Source organism: Erythranthe guttata, chromosome 8 (genome assembly GCF_056151865.1).
Source record: "Erythranthe guttata isolate IM_541 chromosome 8, IM_541, whole genome shotgun sequence".
In the NCBI taxonomy this organism is placed as follows: Eukaryota; Viridiplantae; Streptophyta; class Magnoliopsida; order Lamiales; family Phrymaceae; genus Erythranthe; species Erythranthe guttata.
The window spans coordinates 143,184-158,463 of NC_142540.1; the positions used below are offsets into that span (position 1 = coordinate 143,184).

The window sequence follows — 15,280 nt, forward strand, 5'->3', positions numbered from 1 at the left end:
TTAATCTCACTAATCTTTCTTGTGTCGATACTCGATAATATACAAGTGTAACTTTGCATTAAAAAGTAAAAGGTATATTTTATGTACATGATACACTAGCATGAAATTTTCATCACAAAATAATGGCATCTATCTAAATATTGTGCCACTGCCACCCAAAAACACACACACACACACACACACACACACACAGAGAGAGAGAGAGAGAGAGAGATGTAATTTGTAGCCAATTACAACCCAAACGTACGCAAGACTCTGTAATGAAACAAGTGCACCGAATAATATTTTGGTGTTTGAGAGAAATATAATAAAGCACGACGCCACTACGTCTGAGAAATGAGAATATTAATAGTAGAGAGTTGGTCTCATCTCAATTCTCAACCCCCAATGGCCAACAACGTAACAGAATATTAATTAATATATATATAGTTGGGTTGGGGAAAAGTCGTCTGTCTCGATGATCTCTCTATTAATATATAATTAATACAAGAAATGGACTTGGCCTTGGTGGTGTTGTTTAATTAGGTTTTCTTGCATATATATTTTATGTGCTGTAGAGAACAAAATTAATTATAACTTGTATCCCCCCCTGTACGTTTGCTTTTACCAAAATACAAGTTCTTAATTAGATAGATGGGAGATAAGTGGTATTCAAGGATTGGAGACAACTATAATTCATTACAGGAGGTATGTATATATATATATATATTCTATAATCCGGGGGGCCAGCTTAATTGCTTAATTAGAATCTTTTAATTAATTTGTTGATTTAATTATGTATGTATGGTTTAAATATTTTGTGCAGGTTACGGATGCTCTGAAACGTGCTGGTCTCGAATCATCCAACCTAATTGTTGGGATTGATTTCACTTATAGCAATACATGGACAGGTTCAGTTTCTTCCTCATTTAATTTACATCAGTATTATGTAGGCATCATTTACATATTCTCATTAACAACAATGAATTATATTGATCAATTAAGCACTAACACATTAATTATGTTTAGGCAAGAAGTCGTATGGTGGTCGAAGCTTACATCACACTGGAGACGGTCCAAATCCGTACGAACAAGCAATATCTATTGTTGGGAAAACTTTGTCTGCTTTTGATGAAGACAACTTGATCCCCTGTTTTGGATTTGGAGATGGTATTTTTATTATATAAATACATTTTGATTCTGAAATTTGACTTGTAATTATAATTAGTATTAATTTGTTCATCTAATTGGCAGTCACAACGTGCGACCGGGATGTATTTAGTTTCTCTCCTGATAACAAATATTGTGAAGGATTTGAGCAAGTTTTGAGCCAATATAGAAACATTGTTCCAAAACTGAGACTATATGGTTAGTAATTAATTACCCTATTTAATTAATTCTCCGAAGCTTCACTGATAACTATATTATATTGGAATGCATATTAATTAACATTAATTTAATTAAGGTTAGATGCATGCAGTAATTATATATGATGTGTGGTGCAGGCGAGACGTCTTTTGCACCGATAATCGAAATGGCAATGACTATAGTTGAGAAGAGTGGTGGACAGTATCATGTTCTACTCATTATTGCAGATGGGCAGGTACGTATGGTATTAATTCATTTCCCCCTTAACTAATTATAATTAGGTGATCTTCGATCGATCAATTGGCTTATAATATAATTAATAGCTTAATTGGTTTGTATAATATTTAAGCATCATTATATTATTTTAGGTTTCAAGAAGTGCTGATACTGCAGTGGGCAAGTTAAGTGTGCAGGAGGAGAAGACTGTTCAAGCAATTGTTCAAGCTAGGCAAGAATTTTTCCAAAATTCAATTAATTATTTTGTAAACTAATTAATTGTTTTCATAGAGAGTAATTGCAATTTGCATGTTCCTATATATATTAATATCAGCAGCAAGTTTCCGTTATCGATTATCTTGGTTGGTGTTGGAGATGGGCCGTGGGACAAGATGAGGGAATTCGACGACAATATCCCTGCTCGCGACTTTGACAATTTCCAGGTCAGTCTTTTATATATATGCACTTTCAGATATGATATGATATCGACGACTAGGGTTCTCTAATTCAACCGAGGTATATATATATATTATCTTTTCTTCAGTTTGTCAATTTTACTGAGATTATGTCCAAAGATGTGGATAATTCTCGAAAAGAGGCAGAATTTGCTCTTGCAGCATTGATGGAAATCCCCATCCAATTTAAAGCAACAATGGAGCTTAATTTGTTAGGGTAATTAATTTTTCGTATATATATATATATTTCCATATGTGCATGCATCATGGATTATTATATATATAATTGGTTGCTCCGGTTTATTTAGTGAAAGGAGAGGAAAACATCCCGAGCGGGTAGCTCTTCCTCCTCCCGTCTGAGGTAAATTATATAAGCCTTTTAATAATTAATTTATTATTCATCTCCAAATTAAGTTTATATTACGAGCACAATGTTAATGCAGTTCCTTGTGGCCTCACTTGCAAGTGTTGCTTTCTTATAATAAATTTAATTTTTCATTTTCATTAATGGATTTTACAGATCTGTCAAATTTGTCTTAGCTAGTAACACAAAGGATAATGTACTTCTTTTCCTTGTTTTACGTACAGACATGCAGCAAGTGTGGCCAAGACCTTGAGCTATGTTCACCACCAATTTGTCGCGGTAAAATCGAAACCAGAATCAACCTCCATTAAGTTACGTTGCTCCGATCCTCGTCGTCGGCTTCCTTTATCAACTTCAGCATGCATCATTCTGTTTTTATTTTTTAAATAAATATAATATAACATAATGTAATAATGTTGATTCTTCATGTGCAAAGGTGATATAATTGGTTGTTGTGTGGAGTATCTTATTAATTGTTCTGTTTTTCACCGATTAAGACAAAGATTATTGTTTTTTTTTTTTTCTTTTTAATAATATTAGTTCTTAGGGATTGATGGTGAGAAATAAAAGCTAAACCCCAAAAGTGGCTGACAATAAAATTAATTAAACACAACCTGACAATGTGGTCGGTCGAAATCCGATTTCTCCAATAACATCAGCGCCGGCGGCGTCCAAAGCTTTCGTGAGCGTGGATTCCGCCGGCGAGCTCTCCATTTCTCACTTCCTCTGATTTGATGTCATTTGCTCGTTCCCTCCGCTGCCAGTGTTTTTCGCCGGAGTACTTCGTCCTTCGGGCTTCCTCGTGGCTCTTCAGATCTGATTCGGTAAGGGTTCTGTACTAGCCTCTGTTGGCTTCCCTGCTGTGGTGTTGTTTTGTGTTGGTGGCGGTGGTGTTGCTGGTGTGGTAGTTGTGGTTCTCCGGCTGTGGTGGCCGTGTGGCCGCCGGCTACGATTATTTGGAGGAGCATGAAGATGGAGCTGGTGAAGGAAGGGGGGAGAATCGGGGATTTTATGTAAATTAGGTTTTTTTTTAAAGTATTTTTAAATCTGCAATTTGGTCCTAGAACTTTAGATTATTTATAATCAAACTGCATTGAGTTTATATTTATTTGCAAGAGGGTATTAGATACTCTGCACTCGATCTGCTCATGGGGCTTTGCTGGCTTTGACTAAAGAACATTGGGGCAAAAGCTAATATTTTTAAAAACCCTGTCGCAACTTGAAAGTCGTTTTTTAATTGAGGAATTCATACTCGTTCCCTTGTAAGTGGATTGGAATTTTTGGTTGGATAATTGGTGTTGTTGAGGTTTTGTGAATTTGATGGGAGACTAAAGCTCCAGTATTCAAACTAACGGCAGTTCGTCCGAGTCCGATCAACCACAGAAGAAGCTTGATAGTGAGATTGACATGCTAATGGCAGAGGAAATTTAATAGGTTTTATCTTGGCATCATAATGCGCTCCTTGCATATGTGTGAGTTACTATATTAATTTCCATGTGCATTAATTTATCTGCTTATATTATTCATTGTTCTGGTTGTTTAGTTTAAGGAAATGAAACACACACACACACGAGAGTGTAGCGTTTCCTCTATATTATTGGAGTTGCTTTTGCATTTATATTATTGGAAATGTGAGTCATCTTTCGATATAGTTTCGCAGAACATCGAAAATCAGGTTGTTTTTGTGTATTAATGGTGTAATATATGGATTAATTTGTTTGGTGCTGCAGACATATATCCCATTTTTTTTTTTAAATTGTTATGGTTTAATCACATTCACCAAGACAATAGTGATTAAAGTCTAGTCGAAGTAATGCAACTGTACCTTGTGAATTTAATTTGATATAATTCATTAGAGGAGACATATATGTCTACGGATTTATTGTCACTCTTAGCTGCTATCGCCTATCAGTTATCACCCGCGTCCAATTTCAGGTATGTTATATGGTTTTGAAATCTCATAAAAATGGCACCAGCCAAAAGAGGAAATTGTAAAGAATATCAAGCAGCAGGTACTGAAAAAATTAATAATAAAAAACACGGGATAACCAGCGAAGAAAGCACTAATCTGAGGAGAGGATAATCAACAATTGAGCCCCCCTCAAAACTTGAGGTGGAACGAGTATAAGGACTCCCAAAAACGTGAACAATGAAAAGTCAAAAGTACAAGCATAACACTCTGTAATGAAAGATCTGTACTGATCAGGTTGGTGCTTGAAAGAAGACGACTTTGTATGCATCTTGCTTAGATTCCATCTGTTGCTTTTGTTTATTATATATATCTAAAAAAGAATCATTATTTTGGTGTTTACGCTGTTTGAGAGGATATATAGACTTGGTCTGAAGGGGTGTTGGGTGAAGTCAACCGCTACATGTAAGTCCTTTTCTAATCGGGGAAGCTGTCTTTCACTTTAATAGCTGTTTAATACACACTTTCATTAATCGAATTTCTTACAAAAAGGTTCTGTGGTGTAGGTGAAAACGAAGCTGTGGTGTTGTAAGAAAATTACAGGGCTTGTTTGACGAACAACTGCCTTGATGGGAAATCAACCGTCCAACGATGCAAATAAGGGAAAAACATCCAATCCTCCTAAAAAGAATGGAAAACCATCTGATCCTCCTAAAAACAATAATGGAAAACCATCCGATCTTCCTCAAAAAAATAATGAAAGTTCATCCAATCCTCCTCAAAAAAATAATGAAATTCAATCTGAGCCTCCTCAAAACAATGAAACTACATCATCCGATCCTCCACAAAATAGCAGGCCTTCGTCTCCAAGACATCAACCAGAGAAGCAGCTTGATAGGTGGTATTCAAGGATTCCAGACAACTATAATTCAATACATGAGGTATAAATTTAGATACCTCGAATTTTCTGTTTGATGAATTGATACAGTTTATGATCTTTCAACATTTATAAACTTAATTATTTTTATTGCAATTCTCCATTTCTTTAAGTACACACACACACACACACACAAACACACATGTATATTTGCAAATGGTTTGAATATGAAGAATATTTTGTTCAGGTTGCTGAATCTCTGAAACGTGCTGGTCTCGAATCTTCCAACCTAATTGTGGGAATTGATTTCACTAAGAGCAACGAATGGAGAGGTTTGACTTTCTTCCTCAGTTAGATCAGTAGATTAAGAAATGTACTTAATCACTAATACAAATTGTGGACAATAGCCTCCTTAACTTGGTCTCGTATATGTTTAGGGGAGAAGTCGTATGGTGGTCAAAGCTTACATCACACTGGAAATGGTCTGAATCCCTACGAACAAGCAATATCTATTATAGGCGAAACTTTAGCGGCTTTTGATGAAGACAACTTGATCCCTTGTTATGGATTTGGAGATGGTAAACTTTAGTGCATGATAAACTCAGTATTTTATTCCGAATTTTGTCTTATACTTGCCCAGCATTTAAATATTGGTTTATCTAATTGGCAGCCTCAACCCACGACCAGGATATATTTAGTTTATCTCAAGATGGCAGCCCTTGCAAAGGATTTGAGGAAGTGTTGAGCCATTATAGAGCCATTCTTCCACATCTGAATCTGGCAGGTTAATTACCTATTACCCTATTTTTCGATCTGTAGCTTAATATTGGAATGCTTACTTACTTACATTTAATGGCTTACACTTACGACTCATGTACAGGTCCAACATCTTTTGCACCAATAATTGAAATGGCAATGACTATTGTTGAGCAGAGTGGAGGACAGTATCATGTGCTACTCATTATTGCAGATGGACAGGTAACCTTATATCATTACATTATTAATGCGCATATATACCTTAAGTTCACACTCTTAGATCGAGGTACTGCTTACTCTTTTCTCATATGATTTGTAAGCAAGCTTGTCCATTTTTATAGGTTACTAGAAGTGATGATACTGAAGAAGGCAATTTAAGTCCGCAAGAGAGGAAGACTGTTCAAGCACTTGTTGAAGCTAGGCAAGTTTTCGTAAAAAGAAACATATTCTTGAATTATGTTTTTAAAGTTTGACTTGTTCATATTGAGAAAACATTTATATAATATTGCAGCAAGTTTCCGTTATCGATTATTTTGGTTGGTGTTGGAGATGGCCCGTGGGACATAATGGAGGAATATGACGATTATGTCCCTGCTCGTGACTTTGACAATTTTCAGGTAAGTTTCGTACTTCAGATTATGTAACTTTTCTGATAGCTGTCCCTGTGTTCATTTCGACTAGGTTGTCTTTAACGTGGTATTATTCTCTTTAGTTTGTTAATTTTACAGAGATTATGTCCAAAGATGTGGACCAGTCTAAAAAAGAGGCAAAATTTGCTCTTTCAGCATTGATGGAAATTCCTTCCCAATTTAAAGCAACAATGGAGCTTAATTTGTTAGGGTAATTAATTAATTTTGCTCTCCTTGCATATTTGTGAGTTACTATATATATATTTCCTTGTGCACTCATTGATTAATATCCACTACTTGTTATTCGTCGTTCCGGTTTATTTAGAGAAAGGAAAGGATACCATCCCGAGCGGGTAGCTCTTCCTCCTCCTTTTTTGTGGTAAGTCTTTTTCTCAATCTTGAAATTAATTAATTAATTAATTAAGTAGATGCTCAAGTTCATATTAGGAGCACTAATGTTTCTGCCAGTGCCAGTTCCTTTTGTGCCAAGCACTGGTTATGAAGACCAGGTATGTACACAGTGGCGAATCCACTCACGACCAAGGGTGTGCAATTGCACAGCCTAAATTTAAAAAATAAATTGAAAAAATCCCTATATGTTTACCTACATATACAGTTAAATGTAATGATTTTTAATACTAAATTGTAGCTTGGATGGTAGGAACTTCATATGCATTGTAGTAGAAGGTACATGGTTCAAAACAAGTATTTAATATTTACACATCACTCTTTTAACATTTTCAGCATTTTTTTTTCTCAAAATCTTTCTATTTTTTCCCCAAAATTTACAAATAATTTCGTTAAAATCATTTCTAGATCTTTGTAATCTTTAATGTGTATACTTTATAAGAGAAAACCCTCATTTCCAAGTATTTAATTTTTACACATTAGACAATGGTTTTTTCATGTCTTGACATTTTCAGTAACTTTTTCTCAAAAAAAAAAAAAATCTATTTTTTCCCCAAAATTAGTAAATGATCTTGTTAATTTTGAAATTCTTATATATTTGTAATATTTTATGTGTATTATAAGGAAAAAACAAAATCAGGGGCGCTGCCCTCGTACCCCTTTTACCTTTTAGTCCATCATTTTCACTATATTCAACTTCGGACACCTTCGGATAAATTCCTGGATTCTCCACTGTACTTACATCTCTTTTGCAGGCATTTACAAATAATCTGTCTAACTTTAGAATATCACTCGGCCACCCTTTGCCAGTGTTTAACAACTTTTACATCATAATTTTTTTTTCATTTTCGTTTATCTGTCTCTGGGTCTTATTACAGATTTGTCCAATTTGACTTGCTAACCCAAAGGACATGGCTTTTGGTTGTGGTCATCAGGTAAATTTTTGTATTTTTTTTTTATTAGCGTACACAATCATACTGTTATGTGATTAAATAATCCATTAAAAAAAAATCCTTGTTTCTCAGACATGCAGCGAGTGTGGCCAAGACCTTCGCTATGCCCAATTTGTCGCGGTAATGTTGAGATCAGAATTAAGCTCCATTAAGTTGCTTGTCTGCTTCCTTTATCACCTTCAATATCATTCTTTCAAATATTATGTTGGTTCTGGATGTTTGATTTTGATTTGTTGTTTTGAAGCGCTACATACGAAGCGTTTTGCATTATTTGCACATTATTTGGCCGTATATCTTTTTATTGTATTTTCACGGATAAAGACTCGATCGATCATATCAAACTCAACGCAGCGAACATTGGATTTTCTTTTTATTGCTTTTGAATCAAGTTGTTCTTCTGTATTAATGGTGTAATAAATGGATTTGTTTGGCGTTTGCATATATCGTGAAACATATTCTCTTTAGTTTATTTTTGGTTGTTTCCTTTCTTACGTGAGGGTTTAGAGTTAAGGTTGTAGTGGTTCAGCCACTTATACATATACATATGATATAATGTGATATGGACATTACACATAAAACAATTTGCTCTCTGAAATTCTTCTCATGCCATCAGAGCCATTCACTTGAGATGTTTTTTTTTTTTCCTTTTAATCCGCTGCTATGGGCGACACAGAGACTAAAGTTGAAGGCGATATCAGTTTCGTCGACCGAACCGTTACTCAACTTACTGAAGTAAGACCCTAAAATTGACGATTGGTGGATGATTAATTCCATACTTGCTGCTTGGTTCTTTAATACCAATGAACCAACGTTTCGATCTACAATTACTTATTGGGAATTCGCTAGAGAGCTTTGAGAAGACTTGTGGTTGAGATTTGCGGTCGCGAATTGGCCGAAAATCAATCAATTGAGACTGAGTTGGGCAACTGCAAACAGAGAGGCCACTCAGTTGCAGAATATTTTGGGAAGATGAAGATGGTGTGGGATGAGTTCAATGACTACGAACCTATTTGACATGCAATTGTGGTGGTTGCAAATGTCAGATTACGTAGCAATCGTTGGCACGACGAGAGGACGATACAAGTCCATCAATTTTTGGTGGGGCTCGAGGATTCACTATTTGGGACAGTGTGTTGTACCATCCTGAATTTAGATCCATTGCCAAACTTGAATCAAGTTTATGCAATGATTGTGATCGAAGAGCAACATCATACATATGCTCGATATAGAGATGATAGGAGTGATGCAGTCGCCTACCTCACCTAAAGCAAAGTTCGGGTTGGATCTAATGTTGCACGAGACAAATCATATATATATATATATATATATATATATATATATATATATATATATATATATATATATATATATATATATATATATATATATGGCAATGATACTATTTATTCTCTTTAGGACGTGCTTGGATGATCAACATTACGCCACCGGGCATCCAATAATCCACCACATCTAGACAATATTATTATTAATAGTGGAGACTTGGTCTCATCTCATCAACTTGTAACTGGGGAAGTCTTCCGTCTCTCTAATATAATTAAGAAAGACTTGGTGTAAATTGTTGCATATTTATTTTCTGAGCTGTGTTTGCTGTAAGAAAATAAAAGGAAGAAGTTGTATCCGGTGTTTGTTTGTTTGTTGTAGGAAGAAGAATTTTGTTTTAAAGGATGGGGGACAAAAGCTCCAGCTCTCAAAATAATGAAACCCCACATAAGAAGCTTGATAAGTGGTATTCCAAAATCTTAGACAACTACAATTCATTAGATGAGGTATATATATATATATTTGTCTTTCCATTTCTTTTTTGATCTCACTTTATCTGCTATATCTCAGTTGTTGTGCTTCCTAAGCTTTCTTCATCATTAATCTTAAACTAGTAACTATTTTGACATTCTCTAATGGTTTAAATATGAAAAATATTTTGTGCAGGTTACCGATGCTCTGAAACGAGCTGGTCTCGAATCTTCCAACCTAATCGTCGGGATTGATTTCACTAATAGCAATGACTGGACAGGTTCACTTTCTTGCTAGTTTTATTTACTTCACTAGGCATCACATTTACATCATCTCATTATATAATTTACATGTAACTAATTAATTATACAATTTGTGTACTATATATATCTTTAGGCATGAGATCGAATAAGGGTCTAAGCATGCATCACATTGGAAATGGTCCAAATCCATACGAACAAGCAATATCTATTATCGCGAAAACCTTGGCTGCTTTTGACGAGGACAACTTAATCCCCTGTTTTGGATTTGGAGATGGTATTTATTATTAGTGCATTTTCTTAATTCTGAATTATTAGTCCAATTATTATACTTGCCCAAAAACTAATATTGGTTTATATTGCACAGGCACAACATACGACCTGGATGTATTTAGTTTCACTCCCGGGAACAAATATTGCAAAGGATTTGAGCAAGTGTTGAGCCAATACAGAGACATTGTTCCAAAACTGCAACTGGCTGGTTAATGTTTACCTATATAACCCTATTTTGGGAGCTTACTATACATTCTATTGGAATGATTATATATATATATATATATATATATATATATATATATATATATATATATATATATATATATATATATATATATATATATATATATATATATATATATATATATATATATATGTGTGTGTGTGTGTGTGTGTACTAAAGTTGAATGTCAATGCTGCAGGTCCAACATCTTTTGGACCGATAATTGAAATGGCAATGACTATAGTTGAGAAGAGTGGAGGCCAATATCACGTTCTACTAATTATCGCAGATGGACAGGTATATATATTATTTACATACTTAGAGGTGTTCATTTCTTGTACAATTTCTAAACAACACTTTCCATTATTTTAGGTTACAAGATATGACGATACTGAAGAAGGCAAGTTAAGTGAGCAAGAGCAGAAGACTATTGAAGCAATTGTTGCAGCTAGGCAAGTTTAATTTTTCCTGAATAAAATAAATATTTCAAATTATATTTGTCTTGTTCATAGAGATCGAGAAACATTTCTATAATATTGCAGCAAATATCCGTTATCGATTATTTTGGTTGGGGTTGGAGATGGCCCGTGGGACATGATGAAGGAATTTGATGACAATATCCCTGCTCGCGACTTTGACAATTTCCAGGTCAGTTTCATCATCATCATATATATATATATTCTTCAAATTATGTACAAATTTTCTGATAAGTAGGTTCGGTCAGGCTCTCTAATTTTACAAGGTATTATTTTCTTCAGTTTGTCAATTTTACGGAGATTATGTCCAAAAATATTCCCCAGTCTCAAAAAGAGAAAGAATTTGCTCTTGCAGCATTGATGGAAATCCCCTTCCAATATAAAGCAACAATGGCGCTTAATTTGTTAGGGTAATTAATTAATCTTCCCATCATAATTAATTTTGCTCTCCGTGCATTTTTCGTATATATTTCCATATGTGCATGCATGGATTATATATCCACTACTTATAATTTGTTGTTCCTGTTTATTTAGTGAAAGGAAAGGATACCATCCCGAGCGGGTATCTCTTCCTCCTCCCTCCTAAGGTAAATTATAAGTCTTTTAATAATTAATTTATTCATCTCCAAATTAAATTATGCTCCATTAAGTTTATATTACAAGCACAATGTTAATGCCAATGCAGTTCCTTGTGGCCTCATTTGCAAGTGTTGATTTCTTATAATAAATTTAATTTTTCATTTTCATTAATGGGTTTTACAGATCTGTCACGTTTGTCTAAATAAATATAATGTTGGTTCTTGATGGTGCAAAGGTTGTGATCTAAGATTCTTGGTAAGATATATTGGATGCTTTTTTCGGTCTTGAAGTGATACATACTAAATATTTTGCATCATTTGGTTGTATATATTTTTATTGTTTTTCACCGTTAAAGACAAATTGAACGCAGTGGGATACGAGTTTCGTTGCCTTGATTTTTCTGTAAAAATGTGAGTCAATCTTTTGTTTAGTTTCACCGGACATCGGAAATCAGGTTGTTCTTGTGTATTAATGGTGTGATAAATGGATTTTTTTGGCGTTTGCTTACATATATCTATTATTCGTGCCAATAATATAATAATCATTAATTACTATATGTTATTGTAAGCTGCACTGCACCTAAATACTAGTAAAAAATGATCAACAGTGGTTGCTGCGGCCACCAACCTGGATATAATTCCTTGTAGCCCTGACTTTTTTTATTCCTTCATATATATATATATATATATATATATATATATATATATATATATATATATATAGTCAGAGATAATAAGAAAGCAGCTTAAGCCCAAAAATGGCTGAGAATTAATAAAAACCTAAGCTAGAGTACATATATATATATAGCCCTGACATGTACATAAAAATGCATGGTAACAGCCAAGCCAAGCCAAGCCAAGCCACTGTGTAATAACTAATAATGTAAGAACTCCCGATGCGGTCGGTGATTGAAAGACGGCCAATTACGCCCAACTCCTTGCATATATATATATTTAGATTCCATTCCATGCGTTGACTATATATATATAATATATACAATGTCAATAATAATAAATATTAATATTTTGGTGCATATATGTTTGAGAAAATAGGCCAGGTAGCTGTTATTGATAAATATACCAGGCCTGGCCAGGCCAGTCCGCCACAACCTTGGAGAATTGGTCTCTAAGTCGTTTTGTTATTCATCCAAAAAGTCGTCTATCTCTCTCTCTCTCTCTCTCTGTCTATCTCTCTCTCTCTTAAATCAAGAAGAAAGAAAGAAAGAAAGAAAATTACATATTTGTGGTGTTTGTTGCAAGAACATATTTGTGGTGTTATTATTACATAAAGTGGTTGGCCTGGTTTGATATGGGAGACGAAAGCTCTTCCAGTTCTCAAAATATTAATGGAAGTACGTCCTCCGAATCCAATCAACCACAGGAGAATCTTGATAGGTGGTATTCAAGGATTGCCGACAACTATAATTCTTTACATGAGGTATATATGTTTCTCTTTGTCTATCAATACTTACAATTTTACTCTCAATTCAGAAATAGTAATACTTGAGGTTTTCAATTACAACTCCTCATTTCATTTTCTGATACACTTTATTTTCTTTTAACATGTCTATTTATTTCTTTTCTTTTCCTTTTCCTTCATTCCGAATCTCTTAACTATCTTTATATTTTTTATAATTTTTTTATCTTTTACGAATGGTTTGAATATCATATGTTCAGGTTACGGACGCTCTGAAACGTGCTGGACTCGAATCTTCCAACCTAATTGTAGGAATTGATTTCACTGCCAGCAATGAATGGACAGGTTCACTTTTTGCCTTCATTTACATGTCTCCTTAATTAATCACTGCAATAAATCCTCTGATCAAATATATCTCTAGGCATGAACTCGTTTGGTGGTCGAAGCTTACATCACACTGGAAACGGTCCAAATCCGTACGAACAAGCAATTTATATTGTTGGGAAAACTTTGTCTGCTTTTGATGAAGACAACCTGATCCCCTGTTTTGGATTTGGAGATGGTATTTTTATTAAACTTGTATTTTGATTCTAAAATATGTCTTCTTACACCTTAAAGTTAATATTGGTTTTATCAATTAATGGCAGCCTCAACACAAGACCAGGATGTATTTAGTTTCTCTCCCGATCACAAGTTTTCCAATGGATTTGTTCACGTCTTGAGCCAATATAGAGACATTCTTCCACATCTCAAATTAGCTGGTTAATTACCTATTACCCTTTTTTTCCGATCCGGAGCTTACTCTATTGGAATGTTTATTAACATTATTTTATGGTTACATGCACTTACGACTCTTGTACTATCTGCTGCAGGTCCAACATCTTTTGCACCGATAATTGAAATGGCAATGACTATTGTTGAGAAGAGTGGTGGACAGTATCATGTTCTACTCATTATTGCAGATGGACAAGTAACCTTATATATATGTATATTATGTATATATATTATCTTGTTCTTGACACTCTTGGCTTGATCGTATAATTTCTAAGGAGCAGTGTGTGTCTGTTGTTTTAGGTTACAAGAAGTGTTGAAACTGAAATTGGGCAGTTAAGTCCACAAGAGAGGAAGACTGTCGAAGCAATTGTCGAAGCTAGGCAAGTTTTTTGTGAACAAAAATATTTCATGTTATATTTTTAAATTCTGCATGGGTTGATTGATAGAGACAGAGTGATGTCTCTAAATATTTGCAGCAAATTTCCATTATCTATTGTATTGGTTGGGGTTGGAGATGGGCCGTGGGACATGATGAACGAATTTGATGACAACATTCCTGCTCGGGCCTTTGACAATTTTCAGGTCACTTTTACGCATTTTCAGATTATTATGCATTTTCAAATTATGATGTAACCTTTCTTATAGGTAAGTTCGTTTCACTTTAACGAGGTACATACATTCTTTTTCTTCAGTTTGTCAATTTTACAGAGATTATGTCGAAAGATGTGGATCAGTCTCAAAAAGAGAAAGAATTTGCTCTTTCAGCATTGATGGAAATCCCCTTCCAATATAAAGCAACAATGGAGCTTAACTTGTTAGGGTAATTAATTAATGCATGTTTGCATCATAATTAAGTTTGCTCTCCATGCATATGTGTGATTTACCATATTAATTTCCATTTGCATGCATAGATTATCTATCTAGTACTTATTATTAATCGTTCCGGTATTTTCAGTGAAAAGAAAGGAAACAATCCCCATCGGGTAGCTCTTCTTCCTCCTCTCTACGGTAATTAAGCCTTTTTATTCATCTTGAAATTAAATAATTAATTAAGTAGATGGTCAAGTTCATATTAATGTTTGTACCAATATAATGCAGTTCCTTCTGTTCCAAGCACTAGTAATGAACAAGAGGTACACATATATGTATATGTTTCTTCAATAAGCAAACAGTTAATGTGTGTTTTGGAATATCTCTTTATTTTATATGTTTCTCGTATTGGTTAATATGTTTCTTCAATAAGCAAACAACATGGCTTTTGGTTGTGGTCATCAGGTAATTCATTAATTAATTAATGATTTCTTTTTATTGATTAAACCGTATACTAGCTTAGCTATCATATGGTTATAATGTGAGTATATTATTTAATTCCTTCATTTACAGACATGCTGTGAGTGTGGCCAAAACCTTCCGCTATGTCCAATTTGTTGCAGTAATATTGCGATCAGAATTAAGCTCTATTAATTAAGTTGCTCGAAGACTAAATTCATTAATTTGCACATTATATTCTTTGGTTGTATATCCTTTTGTTGTTGTTGTTGTTGCGATAGAAGATCGAGAGGGGTAAATTACAGTAGGAGACCTAAAATGAATTGAACGCAAATATTATT

General features: G+C 34.3%; 4 protein-coding genes across 6 annotated transcripts; all 4 read left to right on the forward strand.

Annotated features, from left to right (window-relative positions):
* The first annotated feature begins 505 nt into the window (after positions 1-505).
* Positions 506-2,903, forward strand: LOC105970108 (E3 ubiquitin-protein ligase RGLG5). Of its 2 annotated transcripts, none has more exons than XM_012994912.2 (10): positions 506-687; positions 806-890; positions 1,009-1,149; positions 1,234-1,347; positions 1,485-1,582; positions 1,716-1,795; positions 1,901-2,006; positions 2,108-2,235; positions 2,327-2,379; positions 2,607-2,903. In XM_012994912.2, exons 1-9 carry the CDS (start codon positions 634-636, stop codon positions 2,376-2,378), a joined length of 858 nt encoding a protein of 285 aa, XP_012850366.2. In that variant the 5' UTR covers positions 506-633; the 3' UTR covers position 2,379; positions 2,607-2,903. The 2 variants fall into 2 exon arrangements, with proteins under 2 accessions (XP_012850366.2, XP_088677535.1); XM_088821409.1 differs by having other exon boundaries at positions 2,619-2,903.
* Positions 2,904-2,938: 35 nt separating this feature from the next.
* On the forward strand, positions 2,939-8,355 carry LOC105970088 (E3 ubiquitin-protein ligase RGLG1). 2 transcript variants are annotated; one of them, XM_088821407.1, is made up of 14 exons: positions 3,127-3,854; positions 4,318-4,588; positions 4,716-4,756; positions 4,858-5,232; positions 5,416-5,500; positions 5,606-5,746; positions 5,839-5,952; positions 6,049-6,146; positions 6,266-6,345; positions 6,436-6,541; positions 6,637-6,764; positions 6,879-6,932; positions 7,840-7,896; positions 7,987-8,355. In XM_088821407.1, coding segments are annotated over exons 4-13 (1,119 nt in total). In that variant the 5' UTR covers positions 3,127-3,854; positions 4,318-4,588; positions 4,716-4,756; positions 4,858-4,920; the 3' UTR covers positions 7,841-7,896; positions 7,987-8,355. The 2 variants fall into 2 exon arrangements, with proteins under 2 accessions (XP_088677532.1, XP_088677533.1); XM_088821406.1 differs by having other exon boundaries at positions 2,939-4,756.
* Positions 8,356-9,430: 1,075 nt separating this feature from the next.
* LOC105970096 (E3 ubiquitin-protein ligase RGLG2) lies at positions 9,431-11,686 on the forward strand. Its single transcript, XM_088821408.1, has 10 exons — positions 9,431-9,701; positions 9,862-9,946; positions 10,063-10,203; positions 10,294-10,407; positions 10,625-10,722; positions 10,798-10,877; positions 10,968-11,073; positions 11,184-11,311; positions 11,436-11,488; positions 11,664-11,686. The coding sequence occupies exons 1-9, from the start codon at positions 9,600-9,602 to the stop codon at positions 11,485-11,487; spliced, it is 906 nt and encodes a 301-aa protein (XP_088677534.1). The 5' UTR covers positions 9,431-9,599; the 3' UTR covers position 11,488; positions 11,664-11,686.
* Positions 11,687-12,584: 898 nt separating this feature from the next.
* On the forward strand, positions 12,585-15,215 carry LOC105970131 (E3 ubiquitin-protein ligase RGLG1). Its single transcript, XM_088822604.1, has 12 exons — positions 12,585-12,917; positions 13,157-13,241; positions 13,318-13,458; positions 13,544-13,657; positions 13,769-13,866; positions 13,971-14,050; positions 14,147-14,252; positions 14,363-14,490; positions 14,626-14,678; positions 14,769-14,873; positions 14,914-14,945; positions 15,054-15,215. The coding sequence occupies exons 1-12, from the start codon at positions 12,789-12,791 to the stop codon at positions 15,132-15,134; spliced, it is 1,152 nt and encodes a 383-aa protein (XP_088678730.1). The 5' UTR covers positions 12,585-12,788; the 3' UTR covers positions 15,135-15,215.
* Positions 15,216-15,280: the final 65 nt, after the last annotated feature.

What these genes read in the sequence shown, in the direction of transcription:
- LOC105970108 (XM_012994912.2), top strand. Translation starts at nt 634, where the DNA reads ATGGGAGATAAGTGGTATTCAAGGATTGGAGACAACTATAATTCATTA. An exon ending in CTGTTTTGGATTTGGAGATG is followed by an intron (nt 1,150 to 1,233) that starts GTATTTTTATTA and finishes TCTAATTGGCAG; the next exon opens with TCACAACGTGCGACCGGGAT. An exon ending in TCATTATTGCAGATGGGCAG is followed by an intron (nt 1,583 to 1,715) that starts GTACGTATGGTA and finishes ATATTATTTTAG; the next exon opens with GTTTCAAGAAGTGCTGATAC.
- LOC105970096 (XM_088821408.1), top strand. Translation starts at nt 9,600, where the DNA reads ATGGGGGACAAAAGCTCCAGCTCTCAAAATAATGAAACCCCACATAAG. An exon ending in CTGTTTTGGATTTGGAGATG is followed by an intron (nt 10,204 to 10,293) that starts GTATTTATTATT and finishes TATATTGCACAG; the next exon opens with GCACAACATACGACCTGGAT. An exon ending in GAAGCAATTGTTGCAGCTAG is followed by an intron (nt 10,878 to 10,967) that starts GCAAGTTTAATT and finishes ATAATATTGCAG; the next exon opens with CAAATATCCGTTATCGATTA.
- LOC105970088 (XM_088821406.1), top strand. Translation starts at nt 4,921, where the DNA reads ATGGGAAATCAACCGTCCAACGATGCAAATAAGGGAAAAACATCCAAT. An exon ending in TAAGAGCAACGAATGGAGAG is followed by an intron (nt 5,501 to 5,605) that starts GTTTGACTTTCT and finishes GTATATGTTTAG; the next exon opens with GGGAGAAGTCGTATGGTGGT. An exon ending in TTGTTATGGATTTGGAGATG is followed by an intron (nt 5,747 to 5,838) that starts GTAAACTTTAGT and finishes TCTAATTGGCAG; the next exon opens with CCTCAACCCACGACCAGGAT.
- LOC105970131 (XM_088822604.1), top strand. Translation starts at nt 12,789, where the DNA reads ATGGGAGACGAAAGCTCTTCCAGTTCTCAAAATATTAATGGAAGTACG. An exon ending in CTGTTTTGGATTTGGAGATG is followed by an intron (nt 13,459 to 13,543) that starts GTATTTTTATTA and finishes AATTAATGGCAG; the next exon opens with CCTCAACACAAGACCAGGAT. An exon ending in TCATTATTGCAGATGGACAA is followed by an intron (nt 13,867 to 13,970) that starts GTAACCTTATAT and finishes CTGTTGTTTTAG; the next exon opens with GTTACAAGAAGTGTTGAAAC.